Source organism: Chelonia mydas, chromosome 6 (genome assembly GCF_015237465.2).
Source record: "Chelonia mydas isolate rCheMyd1 chromosome 6, rCheMyd1.pri.v2, whole genome shotgun sequence".
NCBI lineage: Eukaryota > Metazoa > Chordata > Testudines > Cheloniidae > Chelonia > Chelonia mydas.
Window position 1 is genome coordinate 15,686,686 of NC_051246.2, and position 18,644 is coordinate 15,705,329.

General features: G+C 51.8%; 2 protein-coding genes across 4 annotated transcripts in view; one reads left to right on the forward strand and one right to left on the reverse strand.

Moving 5' to 3' along the window:
• The first annotated feature begins 264 nt into the window (after window positions 1-264).
• MED19 (mediator complex subunit 19) lies at window positions 265-3,287 on the forward strand. Its single transcript, XM_037899332.2, is given in 6 exon segments — window positions 265-383; window positions 385-500; window positions 1,442-1,698; window positions 1,916-2,012; window positions 2,160-2,254; window positions 2,894-3,287. Coding segments are annotated over 6 exon segments (753 nt in total). The 3' UTR covers window positions 2,963-3,287.
• A 12,756-nt stretch (window positions 3,288-16,043) lies between these two features.
• Window positions 16,044-18,644, reverse strand: part of ZDHHC5 (zinc finger DHHC-type palmitoyltransferase 5) — a 42,210-nt gene continuing 39,609 nt past the window's right edge. For all 3 annotated transcript variants that reach the window (XM_007068436.4, XM_027830603.3, XM_043548313.1), the window contains one exon: window positions 16,044-17,932. In XM_007068436.4, the coding sequence (XP_007068498.1) occupies window positions 17,767-17,932 (166 nt within the window). In that variant the 3' untranslated portion in view covers window positions 16,044-17,766. The remainder of the gene's footprint in view (window positions 17,933-18,644) is intronic.

Here is an 18,644-nt window from a genome sequence, read left to right on the forward strand (position 1 = left end):
ACGGGCTCGCTCGAGCGAGCAATCAGATGCCGAGCGTTGGAAACACGTGATTTCCAGACCTTGTGATCATCATAGAGCGCAAGGGAGAAAACCAGTCACGTCAGGGCTGAGTCAATGTGCCTTCTTGTCCAATCAGAGACACACAAGGACGTTATCCTATTGGGCGGAGTAAAAAAGGAAATTAACCAATTAAAGAGACGTAGACGATGGCCCGCCCTCCAATGAGAACGAGGCGGACGGTCCCGTCCCCAAGGAACCAGGCCAATGGGAGAAGAACGCGCGGGGCATGCTGGGATGATGGAGAATTTCTCGGCTCTCTTCGGAGGGGCCGAGCCGCCGCCTCCCGCCGCGGCTACCGCGCTGGGCTTCGGGCCGGGGAAGCCGGGGGGGTCCCGGCGCCGGGCCACCCCCCGCAGCCGCCACGCCCCAGACCGTGGAGGACGCCGCCCGGAAGGCCGCGGCTGCCAGCGGCCCCTTCTACCTGATGCGGGAGCTACCAGGTACCTGGCCAATGGAGCTCCTGGGGGCGGCCGCGAAGGGGCTGGCCAATCGCATTGCTTAGACGCGTCTGATTGGCCTCTCTCGCCACCTATCGATGGCTGGGGCTGCTTTCTCCAGCCCAATAGGCAGAGCAGACGGGCCAATGGAGGCGGGATTTGGGGGCCTGTGTGGATTGTCAGCCCCTTCTGCCAGTGGGGAATGCAGAAACCTGCGGGGCGGGACACAAGTGGGCCGGAAGGCGTGGATTGGCAGCTCTGAGAGCCAGTGAGGATGGAATAAGAGGTTTGTGAAGGGTCGGGGAGATGGAGACTTGTAGCCAATGGGGAGGATAAAGTTGGGGGGGGGGGGGGGGTAGTGCGGACCCAGTTGGGAGCAGGCTCCCCCAGCGTTAGCCATTTCCCAGAAGCCTCTGCCCCCCGGGCCAGTGCTGGGGGCGGGGAGGGGGCCGAGCGGGGCATGCTGCAGTCTCACGGGCACAGACCCAAGGCCCTGGCTGCTCATTCAGGCTCCCCCGGGGCTGGTCCATGGTCTGTGGCATCCAGCCCAGGTGCCGTTTTGTGGGGTTAAATCCCGTCTCCGCTCCGCCGTTGCTGGCCGGACACGCAAGTCTCCGTCCCCCAGGCCCCAGGCTGGCCGTAGCGGAGGGGATCTCCACCTGGTGTTGAGCAGTCCGGGCTCAGGTGTGCTCTGCTATAGCCAGTGCTCCACAGACCTTAACGAAGCCTCACAGCCTTGCTGGGCTAGGCAAGTGCCAGCCCCAGCTTGCAGCTGAAGAGAGCTGGAGTGAATTTGCTCAAGGCCAGAGGGGAAGTCAGTGGCAGAGCTGGGAAGGGAAGCCAGGAGTCCTGGCTCCCAGTCCTGTGTGCAGACTGCTCCATCACGCTGCCTTCAGCAAGGCTGAGTGTCAGTGTAAAGCGCAGCTCTCCTGATTCCTTCCCAGGCAACATGGAACTGACGGGCAGCACCAACCTGATCACACACTACAACCTGGAACACTCTTATAACAAATTCTGCGGCAAGAAGGTGAAGGAGAAGCTGAGCAACTTCCTGCCCGACCTGCCAGGGATGATCGACTTGCCGGGCTCGCATGACAACAGCAGCTTGCGCTCCCTTATTGAGAAGCCACCCATCTGCAGCAGCTCCTTCAACCCCATCACTGGCACCATGTTGACTGGCTTCCGCCTGCATGCTGGGCCGGTGAGCTTCCCCCTGAGCTGCTGGGAGTGGTAGGGCAGCTTTGGTGGGGGTCAGTAAAGGGGGGACTCTGAGGTTTGAGTTGGGGGAGATGAGGCAGAGAGGTCTGCTGAGAAAACAAAACATCCTTGCTGGTTAACAGGTGATATGTAGTGGGAAGGGAGGTGATGATTGGAGAAACTCCACCACCCCCACCTACCCTAATCTTTGTCTCTTCCAGTTGCCAGAACAATGTCGCTTGATGCATATCCAGCCACCCAAGAAGAAAAATAAACACAAGCACAAGCAGAGCCGCACCCAGGATCCTGTTCCCCCAGGTAAAGGCTGCACTCCACAAATCCAGCAATCCCCTTTCCCAGACATAGAGCAGCACCCCTCAAATCTTCACCAGGCCCCAGTAACGTCATAGCTAGGGCAACCATCTCGGGACTCACTTGAATGCAGATCTGTGGCTCTCTTTGCAGAAACCCCCTCAGACTCCGACCACAAGAAGAAGAAAAAGAAAAAGGAGGAGGATCCGGAGCGGAAGAGGAAGAAGAAAGAGAAGAAGAAAAAGAAGGTATGTGGCAGCAAGGGGGAAAAGCTCCTGGTTCACTTTCCGACCAGCCTGGCTATGCTCACCTTACTGGGGAGGGATGGGACTTTGGATGTATCCAACCACCTCTTTGTTACCCCCCTGCTCTGGAGCCTCTGTTCTAACCTAACGGCCCTGGAGAGATGAAGTTCGGATGCCGCTGGTGATCCATGTGGTCCCACCTCAAGCGGGCAGAAAAATAGGCTTTTGCCCTCTGAAAAAGTGTGAGAGAGAGAGAGAGACCCCCTCAGAGGTGGGTGGGCACTGTGTGTGGGTGTGACCCCTCCCTGGGGTGGCGTGGCAGGGGTGTTGGATGTTGGGGTGGGCACTGTGTGTGGGTGTGACCCCTCCCTGGGGTGGCGCGGCAGGGGGGTTGGATGTTGGGGTGGGCACTGTGTGTGGGTGTGACCCCTCCCTGGGGAGAGTGGGGCAGGGTGTTGGATGCTCGGGTGGGCATTGTTTTGGTTTTCAGTAGGAAACTGACATTTCCTGTGGAAATCGCATGCTGTTGGGGGGCAAGTGGGTACACCTAGAAATCCCATTTTGGGGGCTGGAAAACACTGAGGTCAAAAATTCTGAGTCTTCATTCCGCCTTGGGTTGGTCTGTCTGTCTGTCTGACTTAGAACCGGCACAGCCCAGAGCACCCAGGCGTGGGCAGCTCCCAAGCCAGCAGCAGCAGCAGCCTCCGGTGAGGCACCGACTCTGACCGTGGCACTGGGATCACTCCAGGGAGACGCCCATCATCGACTTGCTGAGTGCTGGGGAGAGCGGCGCTGGAGGCGACATTAGGAACTACCCCAGAGCAGCTCGCAGGGGGGAACTGGGTTGCCCCACTGGGGGCCCCCGTGTGTACAGATATCTCAGGGCATCAGCCTGGTGGGAGCACAGACTCAGCTGGAGAGGGGGCACTGGCTGCTGCCTTTAAGGCTTGCTCATCCCTTTTATACCAAATAATCCTCTCAGTAGCAGAGGCTCTTTTTTTATTCACGTTTTAATTAAATCTCTGCTTGGAGGAGACGCCGGTGGTTCTGTTTGAAAGTGCCCTGCTCACTGCCTGTGCCTGGGTAGGCCTTTGCTCCCTGCCCCTGGGCCAGGGCAGCAGGGCAGAGCGGGTGCTGGCCCAGCCACCAGCAGAGTGAGCCTTGAGGACACAGATTCCAGTAGGGACTGGGCTGCGGGAAGCAGATAAGAGGCTGGATGGGCAGAGCTCAGCCTCCTGGCTGTGTGGAGCAGAGCGGGAGGAAGGGACTGAGTCTATTTCCTAAGGGGGCAGGTGTCTGGCTCACAATTCTCCAGGGCATTAATTAGGCCCAATCCTGACAGGGCAATGGGGAGCAGACTCCTGGGTTCAGCCAGGCAGCTCTGCTGCAGGGCTCTGTCTCGATCATGGCTGCCAGGAGCTAACTGCTCAAGCCTCATGGGGGTGAGAGACAGCCTGTTGTTTTTCTGCTGCGCAGGCCAGCTGGGATCACTGGCCTAACAGGCGCCACTACCCTCACTAAATAAACCACACGGTGCTGCAGTGCCCAGGGCAGGAGGATGCTGTTCCTGCTCTGCTGCTGAAGGTAGTGAATGCCCAGCTGCCCAAGTCAGTTTGAGTCCATGTGCATCCCTTAGGAACCCTCCCGCCCCAGCCAGGCTCTGAGCTGCCTGTCTTCCTGTTGAGGGGACAATGTGGCTGGTGCCGTAACCAGTGGTTCTACTTCCCTTCCTCCTCCTGTGGGGAACTGCTTCATAGTGGAGGCCTGGCAGCTCTAGGCTGCTCCTCAGGGCTTGACTCCCAGCAGTTCTCAGGGGGCCATGTGTTTTACATCACTGGGAGGTGGAATCCCCTGCACAAGCCTGAAGCAGAACAAGCTCACAGCACCCTCTGCATGGAGCATCTTGCATAGACCAGGGGTCAGGGGGAACTCTCCTGGGCGGGGGGGATCCCCTGTCCCAGCAGGTTTTGGCCCCTTCTCTCTGGACCGGGCTTCGTGGCTGCTCCTCAAAGCTGCCTGTGCCCCTCTTGTGTGCCAGCTGCGGGGCAGGGGGAGGTGTCACCGCTGCTGCTCCTGGGCTTTTCCCCGAGGGGAGAATGTGCCCTCTGCCCTGTAGGTGTGAGCCAAGCACAGTCCATCTCCATGGAGCAGCTGCTGCCTTCCTGTGGGAACCATGTGCCTTGCCATGCATGGGGCATTCAAGCAGGAGGAGCTTCAACCCTTCCTGGTGGTCCTCTCCTGCAATGGTGGCTCCACCCACCCTGTCCCTGCACAGCCTGCAGGGTTAAGCTGGATGCCTCCCGGTGGTGGTGATGACAGACTGGGGCCAGCTGTGAGCCACTCCCACCAGGAGGCAATGTGGGTCAGGTGCTGCAACCTCAGAAGGCAGCAGTGGCCAGAAATCTACCCCAGCTCAGCCCCTCCCCAACAGCTGTGGGGGGGCCTTTCCCTTTTCCCCCTTCATCCACTCCCTTGAATCAGATGCTGTCTGTGTTCACCAGGCCCCCTGCAAAATACCACTATGCAGCCTGGATCCAATTGCTTCACGCAGACCTAAGCCTCCCCGCTCCAGGGCCTGGCTGAACTGACTGCTGCTGTCTTGGAGGAGACTCAAGCCTTTGCCATCCCGCCCTACTGCAGGATCTAGGAGATGGCAAATGGCTTCCCCTGGCAGGAGAGGGTAGCTGGGGAATTTTGCCCCAGCAGCAGGACCTGTGTGGGGGAAGGGCCTAGGTAACTGCATAGATGGGAGAGGCCCAAAGAGACAGCAAGCTCCGGTTACTGTGCAGGAAGCAGAAGGATAGGCAGTGCCCTGGAGCACTGTAACAACCCTTCCCCCATGAGACCTGTAAGCCCTGGCCTTCTGCCCCCAAGTATTAAAGTGTGCTTGCTTTGGCCACGTTATCATTGTGTCTCAGTTTCCCAAGTCGAATAGGCCAGCATAGACCCCAAGAGTCCTGACTCCCACTCCCTGGCTGTAGCTACCATCCCATAGGGGCACCCTTGTCTTGCCCCAGCCCCATTCAAGCAGGGAGCAGAGCTGCTCAGGTGATTCCAGCCTCCTACCACAAGGTGGAACTAGATTGGGGGTGGGGCACAGCTGGGTTCCTCTCCTGCTTTTACAGGGGAAGAGGGGGTGCAGCCTGGGGCCCAGGTGCAAAGGGGCCAGTTGCCCCCTGCTGTGTCTGCCCCTGCCCCATCCCCTCCAGTAGGGCATCCCTTCTATCCTGCTGAGGCTAGACATTGTCTCTGCCTATTCCTGCCCCCTTCCCCAGCACCCACTGAAGTACCCCATTTCCTTCCCTACGTTGCAGCCCCCTTCTTTTCTCTCCCCCTACAGCCCTAGTTCCAGTAAGCTGTTCCCAGCTGTTACTGCATCTCCATGGCTGAAATATCCATGGGCACAGGCAAGCTATGCTGTGGTTACAGACAGACCAATAAACAGACCTAGCTGGCCCCCACCCACCAGGACAGTCAGGGCAGGGTTAATGAGCTGGTTGGAGCACTGGCCAATCTTGAAGCTCTCCCTGTAGCAGCCATGACATCCTGCTGTCTCACACACTGGATCGGGGCCCTCTTGCTACGGATGCTCTGCCTGACCCTCACTGGATCCTGGCTACCCCCCTCCCCGGCATGGCAGCAGCTTGCACCATTCCCCTGGAGCCAGTTTGCACCATTCCCCTGCAGTCCCCCCAGATAGAGTTGGGAATTGACTGCCTTTCCCTTCCCTGGGAGGCCCCTCTAGCACTTACCTGTCTCTGCTCCTTAGGGCTGGCTTACCCACTGTCATTCCTGTTCTGCCAAGGGGGAGGGGTGCACTTTCATAGCAACCATCCCCCCTGACCCATTTCTGACCCAGCTTCAGCCACCAGGCATGCACACAGATTGGGGGGGGGCGGGGGATGCAGGTGGAGCCCAGTTCTGCCACATCCCACTCTGCCTGTAGACCTGGGCTAGGGTTGTCTCCCCTTCTGCCGAGGGGTATTGGGAGGGTTAATTGAAGTGGTGACCATAGGTGCAGTAACCAGCTTTCCTTTGCTCTGGCAGTAATGCCCACCCCAATAATTATCGTGTTGTGTTTCTCTCTTACTTAGCTTGGCCATGGCTGCTTTGCTGTCCCTCACTCGTTGCCAGTTTCACTCAGTTTCCCGACAGCACATGGTGGGCATAGTTAGGTTGCAACAATTGCTGGGAAAGGCTTGTTTGCTTTAGTGAATCACAGAAAGGTTTCCTTTACTTGGTTCCGTGCACACGTTTGGGTGCAGATTTGACCCTGACACACAGGTTTCCAGACTGCCTGGAAGTTCTAACACCCTCATAACGTGACAACCAAAAATCCTAACACCCTCCCTCTCCCCACACTAAGGAGCAGGTCGGAAAGCACAAGGGTGGTTCTAGTCAGTTCCTACTGCAAACAGTGAATGAATGAGGACGTTGTTCTCTGGCGTCAAGCCTGCCAGCTTTTCACAGCAGAAATGAGGGTGTGAGCCATAGGGATCAAAAGGGAGGCACAGATCTGAGCCTAGGAACACTTATATGTTTACTGCAAACAGGCACTCCTACCGCAGAGCAGCAATTCATAGGGAATAAAGTCACTGTTCTGGAGAGGGTGAACAAAGGGTGTGTGAAGTGTTTTCTGCTTGTCTTATCTTCCACTTGCATCTCAATCCCTTACTCCCTTTTGGGATCTTGCTTCAACCTCATTCTCAGAGCTGCTGCTCCTTTCTGAACAGTGGCCAGCAAAGTGCAGTGGTTTCTCCCAGCCAGTTTGAGCCTGTGCCTTGATTTCAGATGCCACCCGCACACAGGTGAGTCCACTCATAGTATGGAAAGATCCTCCCCCATGGGCCTCTACAAGCACTGGCCCTGATAAAAGGTTTAGCGTAGACAGCACCACATCACAAGTGAGGGGCCCTTTGCTATTAATTTGTGGAGAAGGACCTCACAGAGATGGGAACAACACTGCAGGACAATCCACAGAGGTGAAGTGGTCACTACTGCAAGGAGGAATGTTGGAGGAGGCCAGCATAGCGGTATCTCCATGGAGTCCAGTGTAGGGGAGGAAGGTCCCTATGAGCCAAGGAGATTGACACTGAAGAAAACTTACCCCATTAGACATTTGAGTTGTGAAGTATCAAGAAGCACAGGCTGAGCTTTCGGCCACTTTGCATGGGCTGCATCCATATCCCCATCACACTGGGCTCTTCAATAAGCACCTTACAACTCCGATGACAAGTAGCTGGGCAATCAGGGCTGGCTGGCTAGCTACAGTATGGAAAGTTGAAATAGTAGCCAGACATCACAGTGGGGGTTTTACAATTGACTTCACTAAGGGCAGCCCTGTTAGCCCTCACAGCCAAAGGGCAAACCAGTCACATGGGAGGGATGCATTACAGCTGCTTCACGCCAGGTCACAAGCTTTATTCCCCACCTTTGACCATTTCTGAGCAGCCAAGAGGTTTTGATGCACATTGACCCAGTCAAGCTCCAGCTCCAAGCCTGAGAACAAGACTGGCTGTTGCTAAACATCCTAGATAGGAATAGTGCACAAGCAGAGCATTGGAAATTGGTTCATAGACTAAGAAGAAAACTCTCTGCTCCTCCGGGAATCTCTGCTAGGACTGCACTAGCAACATGAGTCCAGTCACAGTACAGCCAGGACTGATGGCCTCATACCAGGTAACTTATGTGAGGACCAGTCCCCCACAGATAGTGAGCCAGGGTCAGAATGCACAGAAGAGTCCACCTGATGGAATGGGCCCTGGCCGTCTCTAACGTGAGTGCACCCAGCCTTATCCTGATCCATGTGGAGACATGAAGACCCTGGAATCCGTCTCTCTCCAAAGGTTTGTCAAGGCCCTACCATAGGAGATATACATGATAGTCCTTTCCCAGAGGATAAGAAAGACCTCCATCAGCAGAGGGCTGCAGAAAGAGCAGCTATGTTCAGAGGCATGGCAGCCAGAGTCCTCTTGGAGTGATCCACAAAAAGTGATTTGCTTGACCTAGATGCCACACCTGAGGGGGGGGGGTATCACCACTGGGCTGGGCTTGGCTGGGTTCATGTTCTTCCTTCTCCCTCAGGTTGACACTTAGGACCTATTGGGTGAGCCAGGTTCCACTGCCCCACCTCCATAGCTACTCAACACAGAAGAGAACCTATCCCTCATTGGTTGTCTACGTGAAACTGTGACCCGACTGAATCAGAGCCGTCTTCTAGAACACCTCTGCCCAAAGCACAGACAGGAGCCACCTCTGCTCCAGGATGTTTGGATTCCTGCAGAGATCCTGCACCCCAAGAGTAGGCTCCTAATTCCCAGGGCAGGTGCATCTGTGGTCACTACAGTTTGGACTGGTGGAACTTAGGCAGTAATTCCGTATCTCAAGTGCTCCCAAGTCAGTGCATGTCCAAGGGACTGTTAGAGGTATGGGGAGCTGTGTGGTCTGGAGCCTTTGAGGACGGCCTCTTGTACAGATATGCCATAGCTCCCATAAAAAGTTACAACCATGGGCTGCAACCTTCCTGGGGTAGTCTCTGCTGCTGATTCTGCTATGCCTACAACACCCCAGAGTGTTAGAGGCTTTTGAAACTGACCCTTGGTGAGCAGCTATGTATTCCAGCTGTCCCACAGGAATAAGGCTTTGGGTAATAGAAGGGGAATTCTCATGATGCAGCAGCCCACTGGTAGAACAGAATTTTTAAACCCTTCCAAAGTGCTGTTAGTCTGATGGAGGAACCACCTTTCCATGCAGACAGCTACTACCTAGCTCTCTCTAGGTGCTTAGATGGCTCCCATTACTGCCGTATCTGAGGGCCTCACAAACAATGACCCCTGTGGAGGCAGGGGAGTGTTATTCCTCTTTTACCGATAGGGACCTGAAGCCCAGAGACGGTAAGGTCCAAGCAACTTGTCCAATGGCATAGGAAGTCTATGAGCGTTGGAATTGAACCCAGCTCTCCTGAGGCTCATTCCAGCCCACGTCCTCCTTACACAAATCTGTACACTAACACTGTTTGAAACACTAGTTCGGAAAATGTGTTTGTCCTAAAAATGTCCAGATTTGCTTGGAATGCACAGGAGACGGTTTCTGCAAAGTCTGAGGTTAATTCAAACAGGTTGTTACAAAAATTACCCTGATTTCAGACTTTTGCTGTAACATTTCTGTGTCCCGCTGTAGCTCAAAAGTGACTTCACCACTCTTCAAACTGACCATCTTGTCACTATACTTTGAAACTTGTGACCCAGCTGCATTTGAAGGAAATAAGTTAACGCTATTCATTTTTGTTGGGGAGACTCTTGGACCCAATTTTACTCCCACTAATTTCAATGTCATTTTTTGGTCACTAATTTCAGTGGAAGTAGAATCATTCACTGTATGAGAGATCATCAGCTGACTGAAGTTTAGAAAGAAAATAAGGGTCCCGCTATAGCCAACGGCTAGCAGATCTTCCTCTCGCTCAACAGGACAGGACAGCATTTGCGATGCTGCAGCACCAGAGTTCTAGGCAGAGTTCTCTACAGAGGGAGGTGGTTTCTTATGGAAAGATGACTGGTAAGGTGCCATGGATGCCAGTCCATTTATAAAGCTGATCTTGTAATTCCAAACACAAATAGCCTCATGCTTTCAAATTTTTAGTACCAAGTCTGACAACTAGCAAATGCCCTGCATACTTGATCAGTTAAATGGTTTTCAGAGATGACAACTCCAAAATGGCTCCCTCTTCATTTGAGATTTTAGCAGTACTGCATGTTCACATCCCTCTTTCAGACCAACAGTCACATTACACCACACAATTTGTAACAGAGGTGGACTGATGCTGGCTTATGAAAGAGGCAAGTTTTCAAGGGCAGAATAGTCAAGAGTTTAAGAAACTGCCACCTATTTGAAAACTCAGACACAATTCTGTCAATGAAAGCAGGGAGAAAATCAGGTGAGAGAATATTCTTAGCAGCCTCCAACCCAGGCTGAGATACTTGCCTCCTACATTCCCTGTTGGCCGAAGGGGAATGTGCACGAGTCCACTTTCTAGATGGGGTAAACAAAATATAAATGACTTAAAAGATCACTGAGGAGGTTTGTGGTAGAGCCCTGATCTTTGTTGTTAGACCCAAGACTTATCCACTCAACCCCTAGAAACTCTCACAACATTATCTTATGCAGTGTTGTTGTAGCTGTGTTGGACCCAGGATATCAGAGACATGTTGGGTGAAGTAATATCTTGGATTGGACCAGCTTCTGCTGGTGAGAAAGAGCTTTCAAGCTTACACACAGCTGAAGAAGAGCTCTGTGGACCTCAAACGCTTGTCTCACCCACAGAAGTTGGGCCAATAAAAGACAGCACCGCATCCACAATCTTGTCTTCTTTATATTACAGGAGGCTCCAACCAAGATCAGGGCCCTAAAGTACTGGGAATGCTAATCCTTTGATCTACTAATGAAAAAATGAAGGTTACTTGGAACTGGAGCTCTTTCCGATGACTCTGCATATCCACGCTTACGGATACTGACCTGCCTGGTGGCGCTTTATGGTAGAACCTTCTCCAAGCCATGTGCACCACCTCCTACTCCTCTCCTCAATGTCTCTGAGCATTCCAAGGGCGCCTCAGTTCCTTTCACCGCCAACCCAGAAGACCAGGATAGGTCTCTGAGAAAGAGGGGAAGGTGCACGGATATGACAGGCAGCTCAGGAACTTGTGCTAACTCATAACATCGCACAATTCATTGCTCACCCCATCTGGAAACAGATTGAGCGGACAAGCTATGACCCATATGAATCTTAGCATAAGAAACAGTCTGGATGACATCCTTAAACTCTTAGTTCTACCTAAGTAGTAAACAAGAGTGGTCTTACAACCTAACAAACAGGTTGTCTTACAATGCAGGCTCCACTTTACTAGCATGAAGGTTGGGAAAGAAAACTGGCAAATTAGTTATCTAACTGATGTGAAATTCAAACACTACTTTTAGTAAAAAACCTAGAATCAGGTCTAAGAACCACTTTGTCTCTGTGAAGACTAGTAAATGGCAGGTCAGCCACCAGAGCATGTAGTTCATTCACTCTTCTGGCTGATGTAATAGTGATTAAGCCCTCCTTTAACCATTAAATAAAATAATGAACACTCTAATTTGGGTTCAAAGGGGTGACCTTATATAGATAATACCAAATTAAGGACCCAAGATGGGACAAGATCCCTTGAAGCAGGACATATGTTAGACATCCCCTTCATAAACCTTTTGATGGAATCATGTACAAACAACAATCTACCCTCAATCAAATCACAGTAAGCTGAAATAGCAGCCAAGTGAACTCTTAAAAGAAGGATTAGATAATCCTTCAGACTTGACACAGATTAAATACTCCAGAACACAGGGTATAGAAGCTGGAGAATCAGATTTTCTCTCCTTCCAAGCGACAAATCTAGTCAGTTACATTGGTAACATAGTCTTGTCGATAAAAATGAGTAGTACATTCTGTACCAAGGAAGAACATGACTGCTCACAACTAGGCAAAGTCCGATGGCCCACGCAGTTAGATGAAGAGACTGTGGGTCTGGATGGAGAATCTTGCCTCGTTGCTGTGACAAAATATCCAAAGACAGTGGAAGACGCACGTACCATCCGTCTGACAGCTGATGCAGATGTACTACTGCTGTCTTGGCCAAGCTGGAGCAATCCAAATCATGCTTGCCCTGTCCTGCCAAATCTCCTTCCCCTTTTTCTGAACGGCGGGGACGAAGCCCCCTTTCGCCAATGTAGAAGGAAGGCATCTGAAGGGACTGACGGTTCCTCCCAGCTTTTGCACAGAAGATGGGGCATTTTTCATCACAAAACAGGTGTGCCTTGAATTGACCCCAATAGGAAAAGATATCTTGAATTACTCAATCCTTCAGGGACCACTCTAAGGTTACTTGGAACTGGAGCTCCTGAAATTTGAGAACTGTCCCTGCTGAGATGATCTGCTAGCAGATTGCTTTCCCATGCTAAATACAGGACCACCAGATAGATCTTATGCAGAATACACCAATCAGCACATAACTGGAACCAAGCGAGCTCCGCCTGGTTTGTTCAGGTAATACACAGCAGTTGTATTGTCTGTCGATACCTGCACCATGTTCCATTGTATATGAGGAATGATCTGAGCACCAGACGGATGGCTCTTAATTCTAACACACTAATGTGTATGGTCTTTTCTTGGAAAGCCCCTGATTGTAAATTGAGACACACGGGCTCTCCATTCCATGTTGGATGCGTCCCATGTTATCACTGATGGGGAAGGGGGATGAATAGCACACCTGGAAGAACATTTGTTTGTCCACCACCTCAGTGAATCTAGAATGTCCTGAGGCATGATGACAAACATGTGAAGACTCTCTCAACTGGATGTATAAACTCACAACATCCAATAATATATTGACCACATTCTGATATGAGCAAAAAGGGTATACAAACTCAGGGACTTGAGGGTCGCTCTGGATTCTTTGAGCCCATGGAGCTTAGCATCAGTCTGCTCTGAAAAGAGCAAAGCTCCCTTGCAGGGGAGACCTTGAAGGGTTTGCTGGACCTCATGCTGGAGACTACTACTGTGGTGGCTATGGACCTGGCCATTCAATCCGCTGCATCCAGGGCAGCGTTCAGTGAAGCCCTGGCTATTGACTTCCCTTCTTCCACCACTGACAACTCCTGCCTGGACTCTTGGGGAAGCGACTCCTTGAGCTTCAACATGGAGTGCAGCCCCCGGGTAAACTTTTTTACTGAAAAGCTCCAGCTTCTTGGGAGTCCTTTGCCTGAGTCACCACCCCCTGCAGACCTTGCTCTCCCTTTCGTTGGCTGCAGACACCACTAAGTATCCAGGAAGAAGGAGGGGATGAGTATGGAGGAATTCATAAACCTGGGCAAGCACATGAGAACATAAGAACAGCCATATTGGGTCAGACCAAAGGTCCATCCACCCCAGTATCCTGTCTGCCAACAGCAGCCAATGCCAGGTACCCCAGAGGGAATGAACAGAACAGATAAAATCAAGTGATCCACCACAGTCAACCTATGGAAGTCCTTGCCAGAGGACATTGTGAAGACCAGGACTATAACAGGATTCAAAGAAGAACTAGATAAATTCATGGAGGATAGGTCCATCAATGGCTATTAGCCAGGATGGGCAGAGATGGTGTCCCTAGCCTCTGTTTGCCTGAATCCCATCGTCCATTCCCAGCTTCTGGCAAACAGAGGCTAGGGACACCATCTCTGCCCATCCTGGCTAATAGCCATTGATGGACCTATCCTCCATGAATTTATCTAGTTCTTTTTTGAATCCTGTTATAGTCTTGGCCTTCACAACATCCTCTGGCAAGGAGTTCCATAGGTTGACTGTGCGTTGTGTGAAGAAATACAGTTGTTTTAAACCTGCTGCCTATTAATTTCATTTGGTGACCCCTAGTTCTTGTGTTATGAGTAAATAATACTTCCTTATTTACTTTCTCCACACCAGTCATAATTTTATAAACCTCAATCATATCCCCCCAGTAGTCTCTTTTCCAAACAGAAAAGTCCCAGTTTTATTAATCTCTCCTCATAAGGCAGCTGTTCCAGACCCCAATCAAGTACTTCCTCTCGGCTCTTCTTGAGGTGGGGCTTAAAGGAAGCTGGGATTTGCCACATGGCTTTCACTGGGTCCATAATGGTCTCATTGAGGGGCAGGGTTACTTTTGACAACCGTGCTGTGGCCAGAATGTCAATCAGGCTATGGGAGGATTCTTTCACTACCTCCGCCTGCAAGCCCAAGTTCGAGGTCACCCTCTTCAGTAGCTCCTGGTGGGCCTTATAGTTGTCTTGGGGAGGTGACATTCCTGGCCCGACACAGCCTCGTCCAGAGAGGAAGCTTGCAGCAGCTGAGGGTATTCCTCTCCTTCTGCACCAACGAGATCCCACAGAACTGGCTTCTGAAGCTCAGCACTGGCCTCGGTACCAGAGGCTGGATTGGGTACAGCCTGATGGGATGAATGCGCCCTTCCATCGGAGAGACGCTCGCCACAGCAAGGGGAATAGTCCCAGCAACAGTCATGGACGGTAAGAAGAAACTGAGAGGACATGGGGTCGGTTGTGCCCTTCATACCAGCGCTATGAGTGCATGGCACCACAGGGCACCAGAGCCACCCTGACAGATACCACCGAGGGAAAAATTTCCGGTGACCGTGCTCGGGGCACGCACTCCCCTATATTGGAATGGACATGTGTAATCACTAGAAGAAGAATCCAGTATATATTGATATTTCCCATAATATCTCTTAAAAGAAAATGTTTTGATACCAAAATCAAGGTAAGGCATGTACATTACCCAAAAAGCAAGCCAGGGCTCATTCGAGTTCAGGCTGTTACTGGTTTGGGATGAAATATCCATTTTTTATATATACACACTTGACCAACATTTTCAGAAGCGTCTAGAGATTTTGGGGAGCCCCAGTGGAGACATCTTAATGGGGCCTGATTTTTGGAGGGTGGGTGCTCATCATTTTCTGAAATTTAGGCCCTTTTAAAGGTGCCTCTAGTTGGTCTCCTTGAAAACCATGGTTGATTACGACATATTTGTATAGTTGCATCACTTGCTTTAGCAACTTGACAGTGGCTTTTGAAACCATGTGTGTGGACCTGAATGCATGCGGTGCTGACACTGGCCCACAACGACCACATCTTATATTGACAGTGCTGGTCCCCCACCAGGAATCGGAGATCCATCGCTAGAACCCATTTTACCACAAGGTCCACAACTAGCAACCTTCCTCTAACAGATCAGTACCAGGCACTGGTTTGAACTTACCTAGCATTTGAGATCTCAGATATCCAGGATGAGCCAAGGCCCTGAAACTGTAATTTGGATACGCTCCCTACGATGGTAGCTCAGGCTGAATGGCTTTATTTGTCAGGAGTGAATTTCCAGCAGTAGTTCTTCCTGATACAGTTAAGCCCAACAGCTCAATTGAGGAATGCCATCTGGGGACTCTGTGGAAACGATCAGGGACCCATAGGTTTGAGATTAGGGAGGGAGAAGGCCTTTAATCTTCATTGGATAGGCAGAGGTTTCCAGATACTATCAAAGAACCTGGCTATTCATGCAGGAACCTTTTGCTATCTTGAAGTGTTTTGCTGATTGGATAGAGCCTAGCATGCTCCTATGCCTGGTTACACAGTGGGCCTGCTGGGTGTGCTGGGCATGCTTGAAGCTCTAGTTGCTGCTTAGGCAGGTTTCATATCCAGAAAACTTTCCTTTACCCTTTGATGGAATAGATCAAGTGGGGAGAGCTGGGTGGCGCCCTTATTTCCCATCTCTTTCATTACCATCAGCCTCCATCTTCCCCAAAGTGCAAGCTCTGCCTGTTTCACAGCCAGGCCCTTGCCCGCTTGAGGTTATGTAGATGCCCTACTTGCAAGCTCTCACAGACTCATCAATAGTTGCCCGTCACGGATAGTTTCCAAAGTCAATTTGTCTTTCCGCTCCTCACACACCACCAGGTAACAAGGAACTGACCACTGCTAGCAGTTATGCCTCATTAGCAAGCAGGCCTTCCCCTTTGCTACCACAGCTTAGAACAGAGTGAGGACCCACTCATGTACCTTCTGGAGACCTCTCTTGGCAACTCAGCCCTCAGGTTAATTCTTTGATTTTCTGGCTCTTCAAGACGTAGGTGATTCTGCTGCAAATCTTTCTTTTGGATGGAATAATGGGAAAGGAAGATACCAAAGGAGACAACACCTCCCCCTAGGAAAATGAAACAAAAACCACACAAGCCTGGAGGGGTGGCTTATTAGATTTTTTTTAATTCCTCATTTTAAAATGGCTAATCATAATAAAAAATAAAAGTGCGGCTCTGTGGAGGCCACAAGAGAGATATTGCCATAGAGAAAGAGTCAAGTAGTGCCTGGAGATTAGGTTGGATTTCTGCTTGGTTTGCTTTAGATTTTCATGGGGTTTTGGTGTGGATGTCTAAAAATTTTTTGGCATATGACATGAAAATATTGCTTTTTGGGGTTTGGTTTGGTTTCCTCTTTTTTTATTCTTCCCCAGTTTGGAAATAAAAACAATCATGTGACAGTGAGAAACCGTAACGGAACCATCAAAAATAAGAAATGTAAAAACATCAGAGAGAAGAATGGCTAAAATTGTCTGTGGGCGAGGGATTAGATACAGGTCAAATCTCTATACAGGGGAACACAGCCCTCAAGCCCCCCCAGTGCTCTTCTGAGCCCCAGTGATATGTCTCTAGCACGTGCAAGCTCATCTGTTTGTTGTGGAAGAGGTAGCGTCAGGAAACAGAAGAAACCCAACAGTCCATTCTCCCCACTTTGCTGGGAATCAGTTTCATGACACATCCCATCCCATCTGAATACTGGAGGCTGTAAAAATGGGAAACTGAGTCCTTAATTAAACCCACCCATACAAAGGAGACATGGATTTGCCCACCCCACCCAGCTAAAGGGGAGGTCACGCCTAACCACTGCACGATGGGGGTGGGAGGGCTGCCTTCCAGCTCTCCCCCCTTGCTTTGCTTCCCCAGGATAGGAAATCTGCCCAGGAACCAGAGAAGCCAGAGAGGGGGAGATGAGAAACAAAAGGCAGCCCGGGCCCAGGACCCTAGCATGGTTGCTAGAGGAAGGACAGGCCCCAGAAGCACTGAGCAATGGTCAAGCCTGGGATCACATGAGCAAGGACCTGGTGTTTGTCCCTAAATATAAAATACTTTCCCATCCCTCCCACACTGGCAATTCCACAGGTGTCTCCTTTCGAATTAACCAGACACCAGTGGTAGAAACCCCCCGTCCCCCACCCCTCTGGCCATATATACTCTATACACACACGCACACATTCCCATGTCGTGCTTCCTGGGGCTGGGTGTCCTAAGGGGGCACGTGGGGCCTGGGCCCTTGTGGGGTGATTCTTCCCTCTCTCTCGTAGATATATAATTTCTTTTATATTTATATTTATATATAGATATTTATATATACACACACCTGGTAACTCAGAAGAGGGGAAAAAATAGAATCCGTAACAATCATAAAAAAAATTATCCTTGTTTTAAAAACGATCCGTTCCTACCGCACGAGGCGAGTGATTGCACAAGGTCCACGAGTGTCTGGCCCATTGGTGGTGGCGCAAATGCAGGCTGCGCCTCCCCCCACCAGCTGGGGGTGCTGCCGGGATAGTCCTCCCCCCTTTCTTTCGGCAGCATGTGCTACATTTGTAGTCTCTCAGCTGGTTGGGAGGAGGAGGGGGACCCAGGCTGCATTGCAGCTGTGATGATTTAGGGGGTGCCCAAGGCTTCGTCCCAAATCCCAGGGGTCATATTTTAAAAGGTCACTGTCCTCTCAGCTATTTCCCCCTGCAGCTGGAGGATTCTAGAAAATGTCCATGCATGTGAGAGAGCAGGGGTGCCTTGCTCCTGAGTATGCCCCCTGCCCACCAGGGCCCAGGCGTTCTGGTATCAGCCAGGGAGTAGGCGACAGTGGGGAGAGAGCTTCGCCCCTCATACAGAGATCTCATAAGTGGTCCCGCCCACTCCAGAGACCTTCTTGACTCCTCCTCGAGTTGGGCTGCTGAGAGGTGGCTGGCCAGGAGAGGGGGAGGCCGGGCCCAGACTCTTGGGCTGCCCATTGGACTTGCTGTAGGTGGTTCTCATCTGCACCTCGTCTCTGGGGAAGGAAGGACACAAGGGCGTCAGGAAGTGACCACACACCACAGGGCTGGGATTGGTGGAATTTTCAACCACACAGCACGCCACGCTCAATGGCAGGGGGATGGAGAGGGGATCCACGCATACAGATCGGGAAGAAAAGGAGGATTCGAGGTGTGTCCAACACCCAAGGACAGACTATGGGAAGGGGAGAGTGGGTATGTACTAGGGAAGGGGCAAGGAGCCAGGAGCACAGCAAACCAGGAAGGTGGACAGAGCCCAGCCCACCCTTCTGAGAAAGAGATTCCCCACTGCACTAAGATGAAAGATACTGGGAGGAAGCCCTGAATTCCCCCAGGAAAGAGGGCTAGAATCCACATTGTCCCCCCGATCAAAGGATGGGAGATACCCACACAGCCTGTGCATTCCCCAGGGAAGGGTCACACACGTAGGCACGCGGACACACAGCCCGTGCACTCCCCTGGGAGGGGTGGGACACGCAGGCGCGGACACACACAGCCCGTGCACTCCCCAGGGAGGGGTGGGACACGCAGGCACGGACACACACACAGCCCATGCACTCCCCAGGGAGGGGTGGGACACGCAGGCGCGGACACACACACAGCCCGTGCACTCCCCAGGGAGGGGTGGGACACGCAGGCGCAGACACACACAGCCCGTGCACTCCCCAGGGAGGGGTGGGACACGCAGGCGCAGACACACACAGCCCG